This window comes from Euphorbia lathyris, chromosome 9, assembly GCF_963576675.1.
Source record: "Euphorbia lathyris chromosome 9, ddEupLath1.1, whole genome shotgun sequence".
Lineage (NCBI taxonomy): Eukaryota > Viridiplantae > Streptophyta > Magnoliopsida > Malpighiales > Euphorbiaceae > Euphorbia > Euphorbia lathyris.
This window is the reverse complement of record NC_088918.1, coordinates 26,489,092-26,507,070: the sequence shown is the minus strand read 5'-3', so window position 1 is coordinate 26,507,070 and position 17,979 is coordinate 26,489,092. Positions and strand designations below refer to the sequence as shown.

The 17,979-nt window shown below is 38.2% G+C and overlaps 3 protein-coding genes across 4 annotated transcripts; 2 read left to right on the top strand and 1 right to left on the bottom strand.

Moving 5' to 3' along the window:
* On the top strand, positions 1-3,805 carry LOC136207304 (F-box/LRR-repeat protein At5g63520-like). The gene is made up of 11 exons (XM_065998586.1): positions 1-30; positions 142-588; positions 681-788; positions 898-987; positions 1,100-1,210; positions 1,374-1,475; positions 1,604-1,643; positions 1,759-1,911; positions 2,135-2,313; positions 2,832-2,950; positions 3,042-3,805. The coding sequence occupies exons 1-11, from the start codon at positions 1-3 to the stop codon at positions 3,490-3,492; spliced, it is 1,830 nt and encodes a 609-aa protein (XP_065854658.1). The 3' UTR covers positions 3,493-3,805.
* Positions 3,806-4,587: 782 nt separating this feature from the next.
* On the top strand, positions 4,588-7,073 carry LOC136207403 (pentatricopeptide repeat-containing protein At3g04750, mitochondrial). The gene is made up of 2 exons (XM_065998666.1): positions 4,588-4,674; positions 4,862-7,073. The coding sequence occupies exon 2, from the start codon at positions 4,968-4,970 to the stop codon at positions 6,963-6,965; it is 1,998 nt and encodes a 665-aa protein (XP_065854738.1). The 5' UTR covers positions 4,588-4,674; positions 4,862-4,967; the 3' UTR covers positions 6,966-7,073.
* A 313-nt stretch (positions 7,074-7,386) lies between these two features.
* LOC136206333 (mediator of RNA polymerase II transcription subunit 14) lies at positions 7,387-17,383 on the bottom strand. 2 transcript variants are annotated; one of them, XM_065997352.1, is made up of 8 exons: positions 16,942-17,383; positions 14,514-15,575; positions 13,364-13,461; positions 12,712-12,886; positions 11,540-12,563; positions 10,438-11,459; positions 8,773-9,851; positions 7,387-8,517 (listed from the first exon to the last, which is right to left on the bottom strand). In XM_065997352.1, the coding sequence occupies exons 1-8, from the start codon at positions 17,149-17,151 to the stop codon at positions 7,722-7,724; spliced, it is 5,466 nt and encodes a 1,821-aa protein (XP_065853424.1). In that variant the 5' UTR covers positions 17,152-17,383; the 3' UTR covers positions 7,387-7,721. The 2 variants fall into 2 exon arrangements, with proteins under 2 accessions (XP_065853424.1, XP_065853425.1); XM_065997353.1 differs by having other exon boundaries at positions 10,438-11,450.
* Between the last annotated feature and the right edge of the window lie 596 nt (positions 17,384-17,979).

The window sequence follows — 17,979 nt, the reverse complement described above, 5'->3', positions numbered from 1 at the left end:
ATGCAATGGGCTCTGCAGTGTGAGAGCAAGGTATTTATGAGAGAATCCAAACACAGATCACAGTTACCAAATCATGTATCTGAACTAAATCTGAACTAAATCTGCTTTAGATTAACATTTCACAGTAAAATCCAAAATCAGATACCAGAAAAGGAAATAAAACCCAATCAGGATTCTGGAGTCACAAACCTTCTTTTTCTGGTTGAAAATGTTGATTCTTTTACATGTATAAATAGGCACACCATTCCCCAACTCATTCCTCTGCAGATTATCTTCATTCTCCTCCTATATCTTTATTCCCCAACACACACAGACAAAGAGAAAGAGCAAATGGAGAAGAAGATGACAATGAATATGAGAAGTGGTTTCTCTGAGGTCACTGAAGATGTTATGGAAAACATGACAAGGAATATGAGAAGTGGTTTCTCTGAGGTCACTGAAGATGTTATGGAAAACATTTTCTCAAGGTTACCTGCCCCAGCTTTTTCTTCGGCAGCTTGTGTTAGCAAATGCTGGAACCATGTTTGTGGTCGAATTCTAACAAAGCCTAAGTTTGCCTCTGCTCTCTCCCAGAAGCCTACTCTCCCTGTAAGTTCCTCATTTTCACAACTCATATATATAATCAAAATGACATGAAGAGGCAACAATTTGACTCACCATTTCTTTTGTGGTTCATATAGGATGCAGTGAAAGAGGTTCTCGACAAGGTTCTTGCTGAGCCAATTGTTCCACATTTTGCTATTGCCTGCATTAGCAAAAAATTCAGCTTGCCACTGACTCACCAACTGGTAATCATTGTCCCTGAAATATATGAACAGACACATTGATTTCAGTTCTCAGCAATATCTTTGAATTTGGTTTGCCCTGTTAACTTTTTTCTCATTTGATATTATGTAGCTTACAGAAACATTAGGCTCAAGAGTGCCACTCATTACTAACACAGCCAATGGGATCATCGGTGCTGATGTCACTAATGAACTCCAAGAGGCTAGTATCTGCAATGCATATTTTTTTATTCTGATATCTTGATGAAAATAAAAACTAAATTAAATATATCACAAAGAGAAACCATTTCATTTCTTCTTCGAAAATAACACAGGTTACGAGGAAAGCAAGTGATGATGATGAGGATTCTGGCGGGATTGTTTTGGTGATTGGATTTGTACCTGGACTCAAGGTTGATGCAATCCCACTGTTACGAACAAAGACGGTAAGTATTTGGTTGTTCCATAAGGAAATTTATGTGTCTTAGGCATGCTCTAAATGGGAAATTCAATGACATATCTTCATGATTAATAATCATCTGCAATGGTATAGAATTGCATGTATAAAAAGGATTTTCAAGTACTAAGAGCAACTATTTCTATTATCAGGTACCTGAAATGTGTTTGGATGAAAAATTTCTGAGGGATATCAAGGATTTTACAGCTTTCTTTTCAGATTCTGCATCACCTGCAGGGATCATCTTGTTTGGAGTAAGTTGTGATTCCTCCACCTACACAGTTCAAATCATTCTCTTCAGGCAGATAAATCGATGATGATTAGCGTTTTTTATTATTTTTTACATTTGCAATCCTAATATATGATATTTGTGGTTCTCTAGGATCGAGACATTGACATGAGACCTATCCTCGCAAGGATGGGTAAGTACTAGAAAACATAATCTTTTCGTTATCCACTCGATTGCATTTCTTGCTGATCAGAAGAATAATGTTAAGGTTGTGATCAGTCATGAAAATACTTATTTGAAATCGGCAGATTGTGCATTGGATGAGGAAACGGTCATTGTGGGTGATGCAAGTGGGCGTTTCTTGTACAGAAGTGCATATGATTCTCGACATTATGATGGTGATAGTTACTTGCTTGATGGTGTTGCTCTTGTGTTTGCAAGGGACATGCACAAATCTCAGGGTAAGTATTCAACCTATTACACATTATAATTACCCCTCTTTACAAGTATGGTGAATTTGGGAACTTAAATAAACGATAAAAAGAACTTACTTGACATAAGTTATTAAAAGATGCAAAATATTTCTGCATTTCTTTTCATCCTTCCTTTCCAAGATTATAAAGGAGTTTCCTACATGCATCACTAATTGGTCCTTTTTTTTCCTAATTTCGGGGCAAGGAGCAGATATAGGAGAAACTCAATTTCACGTCACATTGTCAACAGGCATAACGCCATTTGGTCCCCAACACCATGCATTTTGGGCATTACAAAAAGACACAGCTTCTTCATGGCTTAGCGCTAGAGTGCAGGGGCGTTATGAAATCCTTGACACCGAGAGTCTCTTAGCTGATATTAATAGTGCGGTAAAGATTTCTTTTTCTTTATCATTTTATGAATGTAAATTTGAAGCCTTTGGTGATGTTTTATAACTTTTCCTGTGAAAGTTATGGCAGTGAAAGAAAATGGAAGATCATCTGTTTTGTTTCTTTGCAATTTTCTACTAGAGAAAATGTGAAAGGATAAATCACGTTATTAATTTATAAAATGGTTGTGGGTCACACAGCCATAAGGATCAGGAAAAAGTTTAGCTTTAATATAAATATTCCATGAACTTCAAAGTAATGTTAGAAACCATATTTAATTTCAAGCTTTGCACAAAATTTAGTTTCGCACATGTATCACATAATATTCTAAAGACCCATAGTTATTTTCTTGGACTATTATCAGTTTCATCAAAGTTCTTCTGCATAGTTTATCTGCTTTCATTAGTTTTTCCTTCATGTTAATATGATTAGCAACTTAGCATGATTGACTGCAATTCGATGTTATATTGTTTCAAAAACTGCTTTTCTTGAGTTCAAAGAAAGAAATTCTTTTGCAGTTTGATGATGAAGATTTTTCTCCTGACCTGTACATTGGAGTCGTACAGCCGAGGCACTACCCTTGTGGGCCAGAGAGTTTTATATCAAGAGCATCGTTAGCATTTTATAAAGTTTTAGGGTAAGATCTTTCTATCTACAATTTTTACTATATCTTTAAACTTGAAAAACTAAATGAACAACATAATTATGCTACTTTTGGTTTTCAACAGAGGGCAGAGAGACTCTTTTATCGTCAATGGTGTTGGCATCGAATTTGGTGATCCCTTTCTATTCTACCACTCAGATCCTGATACTGCATCATCTTCGTGCAGTGATGCCTATAGAAACCTTGCAATTCTGAAGGAAGAATCAAACAGCCAAAGCTGCCTTCCTTTAAGGAATGGTGCACCTAGTAGTGGAGGGAAAAAGGTGTTTGGAGGTTTGATTTTCTCTAGCTATCTCCGAGAAACATCCCACCCCAATGTTGAGAGCTCTCCATTCCATGAAAACTTTCCTGAGGTTCCACTTGCAGGAGTCTTTTGCAATGGAGAAATCGGACGAGGTTCTTCGAGCTCAATAAGTCAAGAAGACGATATAGCAAACTCTGCACGTTGTTGTCTGCACTACCATAGCACAGTATACTTGGCACTATCATATACTCCACCAACTTTGGAGTATTAATCTGGCTTTGTTTTCCTTGCCTAATTGTAGAGCAAAGCTAAGTATGGGTTGAAATGTACAAAGGGAATTTAAGTATGGGTTGAAATCTATAAAGGCAAAGTCATTCTCCCCTCTGCTAGCTAGCTAGCTGAGCAATGCATCTATAGATAGCTTAGGAAACTCAAATCTTGCCATTCTGATTGTTTGGTTTATAGACGTTCAAGCTTGGATGATATAGTTAATGAAAGTTTGTATGTTATGTATGAGAGTGAATCGAATGTTTTCTCAGGTTTGCTGAATATTTTTATGCTCTCTAACATATTAACATTTCAAATATATTGTTGCCAAGTTCAGAATTGCATAATAAGAATAACATTTCTTCCACCATATTCAAATATGGATAATTAACACCAATAGAAGTATCGAATAAAACCCAAATCAGATAAGATAATAACATCAAAAGAAGGTTCTAATTTCTAACATTCTACCACATATACAGATATGCCTGGAAAAAGCTATACAGTAGCTAAAAGAAACCTAGAATTACGCTCTGCTAGTTTGAAAATTTATTGAAAGAAAAAATCTAAGCAACATTAATTCTACGTTGACAGAAAAAGAAAAACCAAATGAGCAATTTCAGCATGCTTAAAGCGAAAATAACTGAATAATACATAGTTCACACCTGAAAATGGACCATAGAGTGGGTAGCCGAGAGAAATCTGGTTCAAATCTGCAGTTCTATCTCCACATATATGCTTTGCCTTCTACAATCTCATCCAACAAGTAGGTGCATTAATTATACAGGCCTACATAGATAGAAATCGAATAAAAACTTACTTTAGATTGAAAACTAGGATTAAAAAAGGAATGACTCAAGATTCTATACTCAAAGATATTAGAGATGAGATATTGTAAAGGAAAGATTACTTAGATCAGATGAAGATGGAGTGAAGGGCTGTAGTCCAGTTCTATTTGTTAGGGGAACCCCATATTGTATCAAATAAAAACGATTATAAGCCTAGAAAAGCCTATTGGTTTTTGGGCCGAATTTGTGTTTGGCCCATACCTCAATGTCGACCAGTGGAGGAAGAAACCAGAAATTCGGATCCCAATTACCAAGTCTCAACCTTTGTTACCCACATGCTGAAAAACCTTCAAGCTAGGGTTTTTATCCATTGACAATTCCACTTCGATTGATGACTGGTAAGTCAGTTTCTAATTGCTTACATATAAAATTTACATTTTACTCATTCGTCTGTAATTTTTAGGATGAGGATCTCTGGTTCAGAATTTCAAAGTCTATGCTTTTGCCATCTTGGTATATGATTGTTCTTGTGATTAGAACCTTATGTTGGTATTTCCGAGCTCAAATAGTGTGTAACTATTACAGGGAAGGGATTTTCTGCTGTGGATTACAGAAACTTCCCCAGCCGAATTGGGACACTAGACATGCTGCATAGAAAATGGAAGTATTGTAATCCTGAAAACAAGTTTGGATGCAGCTTTTTTCTTATATGCAGTTTCATTCTGATGCAATTTCATCAATGTATCGTTATGGCCGAGGAATTCGATTTTATAGAACAACAGCAACAAGTAAATCACCTAAATGGGATCCTACTATATCCCTTGAACTTAATCATCCATCCCTTGTTTTGCTTGAGAAAATCAATTGCAGGGATCATTTCAAACAGATCTTGGCACACATGATGAGAAGCAATCTTATTGGTCAAAATTTTCCTATGAGTAGACTCATTTTTTTCTCTGCAGTTTCATACCCAGAGAACTTAGATATGGCCTTAATCCTTTTCAATCACTATACTCCTAGTCCCAATCTTTATATCTACAACACCATGATTTCTGCATTGTCCTCGGTGCCGAGTCAAGCTTTTGTTGTATATAGCTCTATGCTCCGGTCTGGCATTTATCCAGATAAACACACACTGCTTAAGCTACTTCTTACTGCTAAGCATGTATCAGAAGTGAAGCAGATTCAATGTCATGCTGTTGTTTTGGATTTATCAGCTTATACATATCTGCAAAACTCCCTTATCAAGATATACTTAGAAAATAAACTGTTTTGGTTAGGACATAGGGTATTTGAACAGATAACGTCTCCAGATCTTGTTTCATTCAATATTATGATATCTAATTATGCTAAGAAAGGATGTGGTTTGGAAGTAATAAAACTGCTCCATGACATGATGGCTTCAAGCCTTGAACCTGATGAGTTTACAATGTCGAGTCTTCTTGTTTCGTATGGTCAAATGGGAGAGGTCAGATTTGGCAAAGCTGTTCATGCATGGATGGAAAGGAGGAAGTCCATCACTTTGTCAAATCTGATCTTAGGCAATGCTCTTTTGGATATGTATATAAAGTGCAAAGAGTTGGACTATGCCCGGAGTACATTCTTTGTAATGACTGAGAAGGATGTTGTTTCATGGAATACCATGATCGCCGGATGTTCCCAGACTGGTGATATGGAACTTGCACACAGATTTTTTAATCAAATGCCTAGCAGGGATCTTATATCTTGGAATTCTTTAATTACCGGGTATGCTAGTAATGGTGATTTTACGACGGTAAGAAACTTATTCTGTGACATGGTGATGGAGAATTTTACACCTGACAATGTTACTATGGTTGGCTTGGTCTCAGCTGCTGCAGAAATTGGAGCTCTGAGTAAAGGGAAGTGGGCACATGGCTGGATAATTAGAAAGCATCTGAAAATAGACGCTCTTCTCGGTTCTGCATTGATTGACATGTATTGCAAATGCGGAAGTATCGACAAAGCTTTCTTTGTCTTCAGGGATATAATTGTAAAGGATGTAATTGTATGGACCACAATGATAACAGGCTTTGCTTTCCATGGCTGTGGAAGCAAAGCACTGGAGCTGTTCTTTGAAATGCAAGAACATGTTGCTCCAAATGAGGTAACATTTGTCTCTGTTCTTACAGCATGTAGTCACAGTGGACTTGTAGATGAAGGGTATAAAATATTCAGTTATATGAAAGAGTATGGTATTGAACCAAGAGTCGAGCATTACGGGTGTTTGGTGGATCTCTTAGGGCGATCAGGTAGATTGACTGAGGCAAAAGATATCATTGAGAGGATGCCAATGAAGCCGAGTCGGTCTATATGGGGATCGATATTGAACTGCTGTCGAGCTCAGGGAGATGTAGCAATGGCTGAGATAGCTTTAAGCGAGTTGGTAGAGTTAGAGCCGGAGGAAGAGGGCGGATACATGTTGCTGTCTAACATATATGCTGCAAATGGGAGATGGAGCTATTGCGACAAGATTAGGGAGGCCATGGAAAACAGAGGAGTGAGGAAGACTGCTGGTTGCAGTAGTGTGGTTGTAGATGGAGTTTTTCACATTTTTGTAGCGGCAGATAAGTGGCACCCAAGGTTGGAACAAGTAAAACTCGTTTTAAACATTCTTACTTGGGAACTCAAGTTAGGATCTGATTTTCCTTTGGAATCTGCATGTTTATAACAGTAACTTTACTTTGACAAGTTAAAATTTAGTTATTTTGTGGCACATATTGAACTTTTATTAACTGTAATAGAACAATAATCAAAATTAAAAAACCATCAGTACGTTTAACCCTATTATCCTTGAATACTTGTTTATTGCAAAGTGCACTGAGTGGACTTAATTTTGCAACTTTTAAAATTTGAAATTATGAAACTTTCAAGGAAAAATGATAAACAACTAACTGCTATAGTTTTAATGATTTGTCAGTAGAAAAAAAAAATCAGATGCAAAGGATCTCACAACCAAAGAAATCAAATAACTTCGTATCATACAATGTCTTTCAAAATTTATATTTTCTTTTTAAAACAATAGTTCTGAAGTCTTCATCTATCCAAATGGAAACTAGCAAAAAGAAGACTTGAAGGTTAGGAGGAAAAAATAGACTACAACATCAATCTTTCTTGGACATCTCATTTCTTTTCTTTTTTTTACAGCAATTGTCCACAAAGCAGGTGTGATTTCTGTACAAAGGAAAACCACAGCCACAATAACCTCATCTTCAAAATTATTCTACATCCTACTTATCACAGGATTAGATTAGCTATTACAAATAGAACAAAAGCCCCTGGACAATTTCTCAATCCTGCACACCTCAACAAATGTTATCATGATTTCCCATCTCCGATGGGAATTGCGGCTGCTCGGATGGAGCATGTCACATAGACGAACCTACATAACAGATCAATAATTTTCAAGGACCTATGTAGAGAACAATTACGTTGCCACAGCAGTTCCAGCAATTCCACTATCTCTCATCCCTTGCAGGAACAACTGTAAAGTTCTTTGCACACTATCTGCAACCACTCTCAACCTTCCCTGACTCACATCTCCAGTTGAACTGCCATTCAGTTCCACGGTTCGGATCACTCTTTGCTTACATTTTTCCCAGTCGTCCACTCGTGACCAGCAAGCCCGTCCCCCATGGCTTCCTTCCATGCCTAGAAAAGCTACATTACTGTTTTCACCAAAGGAATATCTTAACCTAACTGAAACACAATAGGGTAACCAAGCAGCACCGCCAGCAGCATTAACATGAGGTATCGGATCAAGAACCACAGTCAGTGCAAAGTCAACGGAATTATGAGGCCGGTCATAATGAATGTTGCTTTTTGCTATAGATGAATTTACAGCATTCTCATTTTCATTTAACCCAGCATGATTCTCAAGGCATAACTCAATACGAGGTCTTTGCCCAGGAGTTATTTCTCCACCTTGCACTTGTGTCAATCCCTTTTTCCATGCAATCAGTTTCAGAAATTCTCTTAAAACTGAGATAGGCAAAGTTAGAAGGGTAATGAATGATGCAACACGAGATGCATCATACGGCTCTGATGCAACACGACGACTGAAATAGTCACATATCTCTCCTATTTCGGACTGAGTCAATTCCTCTTGAGAAGTCACCGAGTTCTGTTGTTGTTGTTGCTGTTGTTGATGATGAAAGCGCTTGACACTAAGTACCTGAAGAAGAAGTTGAACTCTGTGGACGCTTACAGCAAAAACATAACCCCTGCACAAAGACAACAGACGATATGGTGAGCATGCTAATGCGTTCACATATTTAGTGATGCTGCTAAACAAAGTAGTGACTAGTGTCCAAGCAGAAAATGCCCATATCATATATAAAACCCAAGTAATGATTATGCACATTCTGAAAATCACATAAAAAAAATAGAAGAAAATAGGTAGAAAAGAAGATTGAACGTCCCCTTTCCTGATCAAGGGAACACGGGGAACGAAAACAAAGTTCTTTTTGCTATCTTACCCCACAAAGAAGCGCAAGGCTGGCTGTTCCTGGTCCAAATTTAAGAGCGCACCTTCATTGTCCTTCAATATTGATCCTAGGATCTCTTTCAGAAGATCTGGTAATTGGGCAAATAGCCATAGCACTCCAAGGTATTTGAGAATACCCCTCAAGACCTTCTTAAGAGCAACAAGAGGAACCCAGCCACCCCCATAACCTCCATCATCACCAAGACCAATAATGGCGGTATTTAGTTCTCCTCTCACATGAGCAGGGACTCCAGCACCTGGGGTTCGACGTATAGGCAGTCCAGAGCTTACAACAGCCAAATTCGTAGATCCTGGAACAACATTTGCAACACGATTTAAAGCAGCAACTGGGTTCGCAGCTCTAGACAGTGCAGCAGAACCGGACAGATTAACTCTATTTCCATTAGCTCCTGACAATTGAGAACCTGAACTTGGGTTTGGAGGGTTAGAATTCCCTAGCCCTACAGTCTGCTGACCAGCAGTCAAGCCAGGATCTAATCCATTCAATTCTTGGGCAACATGCTCCATAATGAAAGGACGAAACTGCGGACAAGGAAGTGATCCCCCAAATTTTGGGCCTTCCTTGGGTGGTGTTGCTGGTTGCAACCAGACCTGATCCCCTGCATAGCACCGCATATCCACAGAAAAATGTTTACGATAGATAATTCGAATCCAGTACGGACCGCGTAAGACAACAGATACATCAATTGGCAGCAGTGAACTAGGAACAATTCCAGGACCAGTTCGACCAGCAGCTAACATAGCAGCACTATGCATACTATGACTTCCAAGAGGTCCAGCACCAGCAATTGCAACACTGTTTCCAGTAGGGCCAGAAGTAGGCTGAGTAACATTATTCGTTGAATTGCTAGGCAAAATCCCCTGGGATTGTAAATACCCAGCTTGTTTCGGAGCAGAAGCAATTGCTGACATTACTGCAGGGACCCCTGGAGAAGGACCAGCTCGTGCAGGGCGAGTAGCAGCCGCCAGAGCATGTAGTGGTCCTGCAGTAAGGCGAATACAGTCCAAAAGGGATGCAACTTCGCCACCATTTATGAAGTCCTCCAAAAACTGCATAGGAAACCAAATTACAAAATATAATTGCATATCACTTGAAAGCAATAACCACATAAACCATTAACGAGATCAACAAAAAATCTGCATCCACAACTGCATATCACTTTAAAGCAATACAGACAAACCATGAATGAGATCAACAAAAAAATATGAATTTGCAACAAGATCTTGCCTATCGCAATTTCATCTCTATATCTTGAGAAATAAAAAAGGGCGGCCCGGTGCACTACGCGTCCCCACTAAGCGAGGGTCCGGGGAGGGGCCCCACCACAAGGGTGTACTGGGGGCAATGTAAAGGGAAGTGATATTATGCTATAGATATATGCTGAACAACTACCAGGTTATCGTGGTAAAATTCCAAAAACTTTCCCGTCAGAGAGAAGATATAAATAAGGCATCTACCACAAACATGGGCATGAATACCATCTGAGAGCATACAATCTTACAGTTCAAATGCAATTTTTTAATTCCGAAAATTGGATTTCAATTCATGAACAAATCTTAGAATGATAACAAGGCATAGCTAAGAATTAATTAAAAATAATAATTAGTGAAAAACAGGCCAATAAAGAAAACTTACCTTGGTGTGTGGCCATAGTTGGTCAGGAGAAACATGCATTGTACATCCATCTTTACCTGATTCCCACTCAACAACAAAGCGTGCAAGGACACTAGTCCCAAAACTAAACCACAGACTCATAAGCCCAACTGCCTCAATTTTAAATGTCCTTCTCATATGTTCTGATAGCTTTTCAGCAGCGTCAACACCACTTTTCCCTCCAACTGTCAATTTAATATCAGAGTTCGGATTACTATCATCTGATTTCTCATCAGGTCTTACTCCAAGTAGCCTACGCATTCCAAGAGCAAACATTCTAGCATTAGAAAGCCGTCGTATATCTGCCACAAGTTTCTTTATGCTATCAGCCTCAACTGACTGATAAGTCAAAACAACACCTTCTGGATCATAACGAATATGAGAGTCAACATCAGATGTATTGGCAATACGAACACCAGAACCCCAGGTCATGCTCCCGCTTCCCTGCTGAAGCTCCCATAAATCTCGAAAGTGCTGATCACTAATTTTGACATCCCAGTACATGTTTCCCGGTCTACCAAGACGCAAGCATATATGCTGCCACGAATCACTCCGAGCAAATGGAAGTCGGAACCATATATTTGAGGACGCATTCCGTAGACCAACCTCTTCAACATATGGAATTTCCAGTGCTTCCATCTGGCTAGTTAGCCTGGCATGCTTAATGCAAAGTGAACAATGCCGAACTACGTGAAGAAGAGCAGCAACATAAACACTAGAAGGTGCATTCCCCTTGTTTGCTTCAGCAATAAGGTTTCCGTAACTATATCCTTCATTTTTAAAGATCCTTTCTGATGATACAGGCATCTTTGCTGATTGCTGCTGAGGATGAATGGAGCTTGCAGTTTTCCTTCGCTTGGAAGATCCTTGCTTAGCATCAATATCTTGGAGAGATGGGATCAAATGCAATATATCCGAGACAGTCCTCTTTCTTGGATTTTGGTCAAGATTGGAAATGTTATGACCAGCGACATGACATGTTGCAGTTTCTCCAGCTGCCAGGGCTGAAAAAATTAGTGTAATTTTCTAGTCAAATATGTTAAAGGTAGGATAAAATAGAATAAACTCAGAGAAAGTATCTTACATACGGGGGTTGTAGCTAGCAAGCTTGACCCAGTGATTCTAGTTGATCCACCTAGAAGTCCATTAGGGGTGCTTCTTGGTCCATGGGTTTTTGCACCTGGCGTTGAGGCGCGAGATCCAGTTGATTGGGATGGGGATAATAGTCGGGATGATCTTCCCCCTGATAGAGTATCTATAGTATTATCATTCAGCAGCTTCAGATGATCTTCATCCAATGAGGAATTAGAACCAACCTCAAGAGAATGAGGAGATCGAAGAGATACCAAGTCCTGATCAGATTTTGAAGCTGATATTCTTTTTGGTGTTGGAGTCCTTCCTAGACCAGATGATAGAGAGCTAAATGAACTGGAGTGTATTGGGCCTTTCAGATTATTTGACGGGTATAAAGTACCATTATAATGGGTCGCCACACTTGAAACTTTTACACCACTATTCATCTGAGATACCTGAAGACCTCCCTCCCACTTGGGAGAGGGCGTTCCTGCTTTAGCAGTATGCATGTTGATCGGAACTGAGCCAAAACGTGCAGGAGGTTGATTGAATGACGTAAGATTCTGAAGAGAGAATGAAGATGCATCTGCCCCCTTCTCAAGTTCAAATATTTCATCAACAACAGATGAAAAACTTGGTGGAGGACATCTTGAAATTTGCATGGGACCATCATAACGGAAATCAGGTAGAAGGCCACGCTCAGAAGTCGGGTTAGAAACCCCATCACCAGGCAAGAAGCTATTCAACTTTCGCCAGTCAAGTAGACTCAGATGCAACTCATCTTCATGCATCTGCATCTGGCTAACGTTAATTTTCTTGATGCGTATCACATTATTAGGATCATTAGAAGAATGACCTTTCCCAAATGCATCTGGAAGAGTCTCCAACAACTTAAACAGAGGTTTGAAATCGTTATCCAGTTGCACCAGCAGAAAATATGAGCTTCCACAATCTGGGAACCCCATTAGCAACATGGTTGAACCACTTGAAAGGTTTTTAGGTACTTTCACAATGCCAAAACCATGTTCATATACCTGAAATTTTAACATCATCAAAGCCTCTCATCATTTGTGCTCATAAACAAATTGGGAAATTTAAATGTAGTACCAGAACCCTTTTTCTTGAAAAATATTTAATATGTAACTAACGTGTTTGAGTAGGCAGAGAGAACAGGACAATTACCTGGAGACCTAAAAACCTGCCAATGGATGCAAATAAATGTAAAATGCTCTTGCTCCTCAAGTTGATAAAAACATCTGCCGCAGTCATATTGCCTTGATTTATACCATCTTCATATTCTCTCAATGTTGAAGGTATGATAATATTTTGTGATGACCTAAGTACAAAACGGCCGCTCCTGCGCATCCAAAGAAAATCCAAGGAATTTGGAGGAACGGTAAAATTGAGTCATCATAGAACACCTATTTCTATGCCCCAAAACAGAGCAAACATTTTTTATTATCTATGGAACAAAGAGCATGACAAATAGGATATAAACGTTGAAAACAAAGGTGCAAAGGAAAGAATACCAGATTCCTTCAATGAGCTCATGCAATCTAATAGTCAATTTATCATTATTCTGACACTTACATATGGTTGAGAATTTCCTAAATATTTGAATAGTGAGAATCTGTTTATTGCACTTTCAATATTTTTCCATAATAATGTTGAACATTGACCCTTAATTACCACTGCCACACTCAACTTTACAAAATAAAGCATTTGCATATCTTTACAGACAACTGTGTGTATACATAAATACAGGTAAGAGAGGGAAAGGCAATGAGCAGCAATATAAATGTCAAATCTATTTGCATAGATAGGAGAGTATTACCTTATGTTTATACCAAGTGTGAAAAATAATGAGCCATATGCCCTCACACGTAGTACTTCCTGTCCCTCACATATTGTACCATCAGTCTTAGTTTCTTTCTGCAGATATGAGTTCAGTGGCAAATAAAAAAATTAAGGTACTATCAGTAAACTAGATATCATGAATTTCAAGAATGTTAAGCATAAGATACTGACAGAGAATCTCTTTAAATAGATGACTCGGTTCAAAAATATCAAGATCTTAAGCATGCAATACGAATTTTGGATACAAAACTTAATTAGTAAGCTTCTAACTGGATGGCACAGATCATAGTTATTAAATGTGTAAGGCGCACTACAGCGCAAGGGGCTCCTGGAGCTTTGGGGCGCGGCACAAGGCACAGGCAAGCGCCTGAGCGACACAAGGCGCATTAAAAGAATAAAATTATATAGAACCACCATAAATGATAATATTTCAAATATAAGAAACTGTAATTAAAATCAAAATGCTAAAAAAAAAATCATGTCAATATTTTTAATAATAAATTCTAACATGCAATAAAACTTATATTCTAAAGTTAACATATTCAACTAAATAGTAATTCCTATGTTGACTAATAGCTACTTCTTATCAAACGTCTCCAACATCAAGATTATGCATCTTTCTCTCTATTTTCTTTCTGTGATTGTTCAGTTAGCAAGTCTGCCTCCTTTCCTTTGTTTTTGTTTATTTTTGAACACTAGATGTGTCTAGTCCAATGTTGGAGATTGAACATACGGGTCAATAATATAAAATCCTAAAAACAATAACCTGTGACACAAAAGGCGCCATGGCGCACCTCTGATAACCATGTCCAAGCGCACAAAGGCGCACCTTGGCGTCGCCAGAGCAACATTGTCCGCCTTAGGGGGTGCTAAGGTGCGCTACCTTGAGCCTTGTGCGCCTTCTGCCATTAATAACTATGGCACAGATGCTAGCGTGATTGGGCAAGATCAGGTTGACATGTTCTATTCTATTGGGATTGGGCCCCGGAGTCTCATAGGCATATGATGGTGACTGGACCTCTAGATGGGCCTCACTCGTGACACTTATGATGCAGATATTTATGTGGTGGAAAAATCTTATTAGCTCTCACCTCACAGAAGTAATTACACTCTAAATGTTAACCAACCTTTTTGTAGTCAACCTCTTGTTCATCCATGTGGGACTGAAGAATAACATCATCCGCAGCACGAAAGATTTGAGCATTTTTCCCCAGTTCTTTTTGAATTTCAAGCAGTCGAGTATATCTATTACAGGATATTGCTCGTAAAAGTAGCTTTTCAACATCAATGCAGCTTTGATCAAGGGAAAATTCTGCCTCTCTACCATTTATTGGATCTACAACAAAAGTGCTATGAATACACTGTATCTGTAAATCTGGTCCAGGTTCAATTTTTATAAAGGGAGATGTTCCTGAATCAGATGTACTAGAGTTCTTTTCCAAATCTAGCCAATACATAATTTTCAACCCGGGTGTCCGTAGACCAGCAGAATCAGCTTCTCCATCCTGACTAATTTGGGTAGACCCTGTATTACCATCAGATATGAGCTCAAACCGAATCGCATCCATCCACCTTCCCTGACGTAATGCTTGTACTTGCCTTATGACAGTGTCCATGATGAGCGAAATGCATAGCTCATGTAGGACTGAATACAATATTGTAAATGGATTCTCCGCAGTGGACATCCTACGCTCTAGATCATCTCCAAGCACATGCCGTCGCAATTCCTCTAGTTTAACAAATCCACTTTTCTCACCAACGAGCAGCTGCAAATGCAATATTCTCCACATCGATAGGTGCCCTCTATAACCAAGTGTCACTAACACCTTAAATTCACCATCTACTCGAATCAGTGCTGTACCATCAGAAACTTTCACTTCAGAAATTTCCTTTGGCAGCACAACTTCAAGTAACTTGGAACGCACAAGTGTGTCCAATTTCTTCAGAGATGCCTTCTGCTGCTCCCCAGCTAATGTGCTCTGCATGCCTATATCTCCTATACATTTTGGTAGACGCTGATAAGATCCAGTAAGGAGGATTTCTATAGCAGACGGAACATCATAGATAGGTGCCCGAGCTTGCTGTAGGCCCTCGTGCATAAAAAACAATGAATCTGCAGCTTGGGTAAAACATGCCTCATGACTGGACAGGGTCGACTGAAGTTGCTGACAATATTGTATTAATGGAACCTGAACAAAAATTTGAAAATATTATATTAAGATATGCACATGCGCACATGACAAAACCAACTCTAAATGATACCACCTCTTTGGAACACAGGATGGTGATGCAAATAATAATAATGATTACAAAAAAGGCAGATAGTAACTTAAAATTTCATTAGCAGAGGCATGACTGAAACAGAAATAATAATAAAGCAAAGAGTCAGATGACTCGCATGCTGTCATTCATGCTGTCATTCGTTGATTATCAAATGTCAAAGTTGGATAACATACTCAGCAGAATATAAAGTTAACTTTTCTCCCAAATTCTAGTCTATCTAGACATCGTAATGCAAGAGATGGTATTCGAAAGTAAACAATGACGACATAGTACTAGTACGAATGTCTACTCTTAATATGATGTTCCATTTAGTCTCATCCAGCTTTAAAATATACAGGCCATTGGTTAGTGATCTCAAATACACAACAATGCACATCAATAAAGGCTTCTTCCTTTAAAATCATGCCACTTTGTTGGCTAGAGAACTTGGATGCGATGCGCAATGACATCACAGCCACGAGAAAATAAAAAAAATATAATTTTGATGAATATATGAACTCTAACAAACATATTGATAGCGCACTAGCACTGTCTCTCTCACTCTACTCTTCATTACTGTTTATGCAGTTAGTTAAAACTTTTAAGTCCTACTATACTGGCTCTCATGGTAAATTATGCAAGTTGATTTCACAAATTCAACAGTTCTGTTTATAAATGACAAATTCTCAAGCCTCAAGCTGATGAATAAACCATTATTTCTTTTTACAATCATCCAACAATGATGTATTTTGGAAGTTTCTTCAGCAAACAGAGAAGTACAAATTAGAATAACTAACTGACATCTTTTCTAAAACCTATGAGAAGCTAAAGAACCTAAAATTAATTCATGAAGGAAAAATTAGGCTAATGTTGTAGTTTTGCTCTGTTCTTGAAGAACAATAAAGTTGCACAAAAATAAGGAACATTAAGTTGAAGGATAATGCTATCAGTATGCAAACAAACCGAAAATCAGAGATTTATTCCCCTAATTAGCTACTTTGTCGATTCTGGTTGGCACCCATTCTTTATTATTTATGAGATAAGACTACCCACCTAATCATTTAACTGAAAACCGTTTAGCAAGAACCAGCCCATTGAAAGAAAAAATCAAGCCAAACAAGCATGAATTCGCCATTTTCTAATAATATACTACGAAGAAAGACAAGAATCAATTAATTCTAGCCTGAAGCCCAATTAATATCATCTAAAAACACCACGCACTTTCATAGAACAAAATAAAATAGAGAGAACCCTAAAAAGTATCTCAAGGGCAAAATTAAGCTAGACACCAACCTGTTGACACCACTTAGCGAGTACATTGAGTCTAAGCATGCGTTGCTGAGTCTTAACCAAAAACTTCAGAAGACTAATCTTTTTCTCGGAATCCGATATGTCATTAGATTTGGATTTGTCCACCAATTCTTTCAAGGAAAGATACGATTCATCCGCAGCTCGACTAACCAAAGAGGAGAAGTCGACCGTTTGTTGCCCTAACTCGGCCATTTTTGGAGGTTCCCAAAAGGCTTGAGAAGTGAAGGTGATTATCCCTTATAGTGATGGATCTGCATATGAAAAGGGCGCAAATGGTAACAGAATCTAGGGTTTTGGTAAGAGGGAAGGAAGAGAAAAAGGAGCGGAGTTTGATTGTTTTGTTTAGGTCTGGGCGGAAAAAGTTTGGAACTTTTGAGTTACATTTGGGAAATTTTTATTTCTGATTTGGGGAAAGACAAATTGATGGGAACCCGATTGGAGCCGGAATTTATCTCTCTTTCACTATCAATTCTACGAATGAGAGATTATCCAACTTTCCAAAACAGAATTGGTGGGTCCCTCTAACAACAACTTTCCACTTCAGCATTTTTCCTTTTCTTTTTATTTAACGACTACAAATCCTAGTAACATGACTACATTAGTACTTGCTCAAGAAAACTATGAAAATAAACTTTGTTATTAATGAATAGATGAATGTTCAACAAATCTATGGATATTAGTAAGTGTAATCAATATAACTCTTCGTAACTCTTCATTCATTTAAGACTTAATACATCACCAGTTTTCTAAAGTTGTCCAAAATAATAAATTGGTTTTTTGAACTTTGCAAGTGTTTTACCAACTCTCTAAACTTGCTTATTTCGTATCAACAGCTCCATAAACGTGTCCATAAAAGTATATTAGCTCCCTAAACTTTGCAAGTGTCTCACCAATTCCCCCAACTTACTTATTTTGTAACAACTAAATACAAAAATCATAATACTAACTTTCGATCCTCATGCATTCAATCTCTCAAACTTGTAACACTAACTCTTATGATAGGTTGAAATGTAGGAGAAA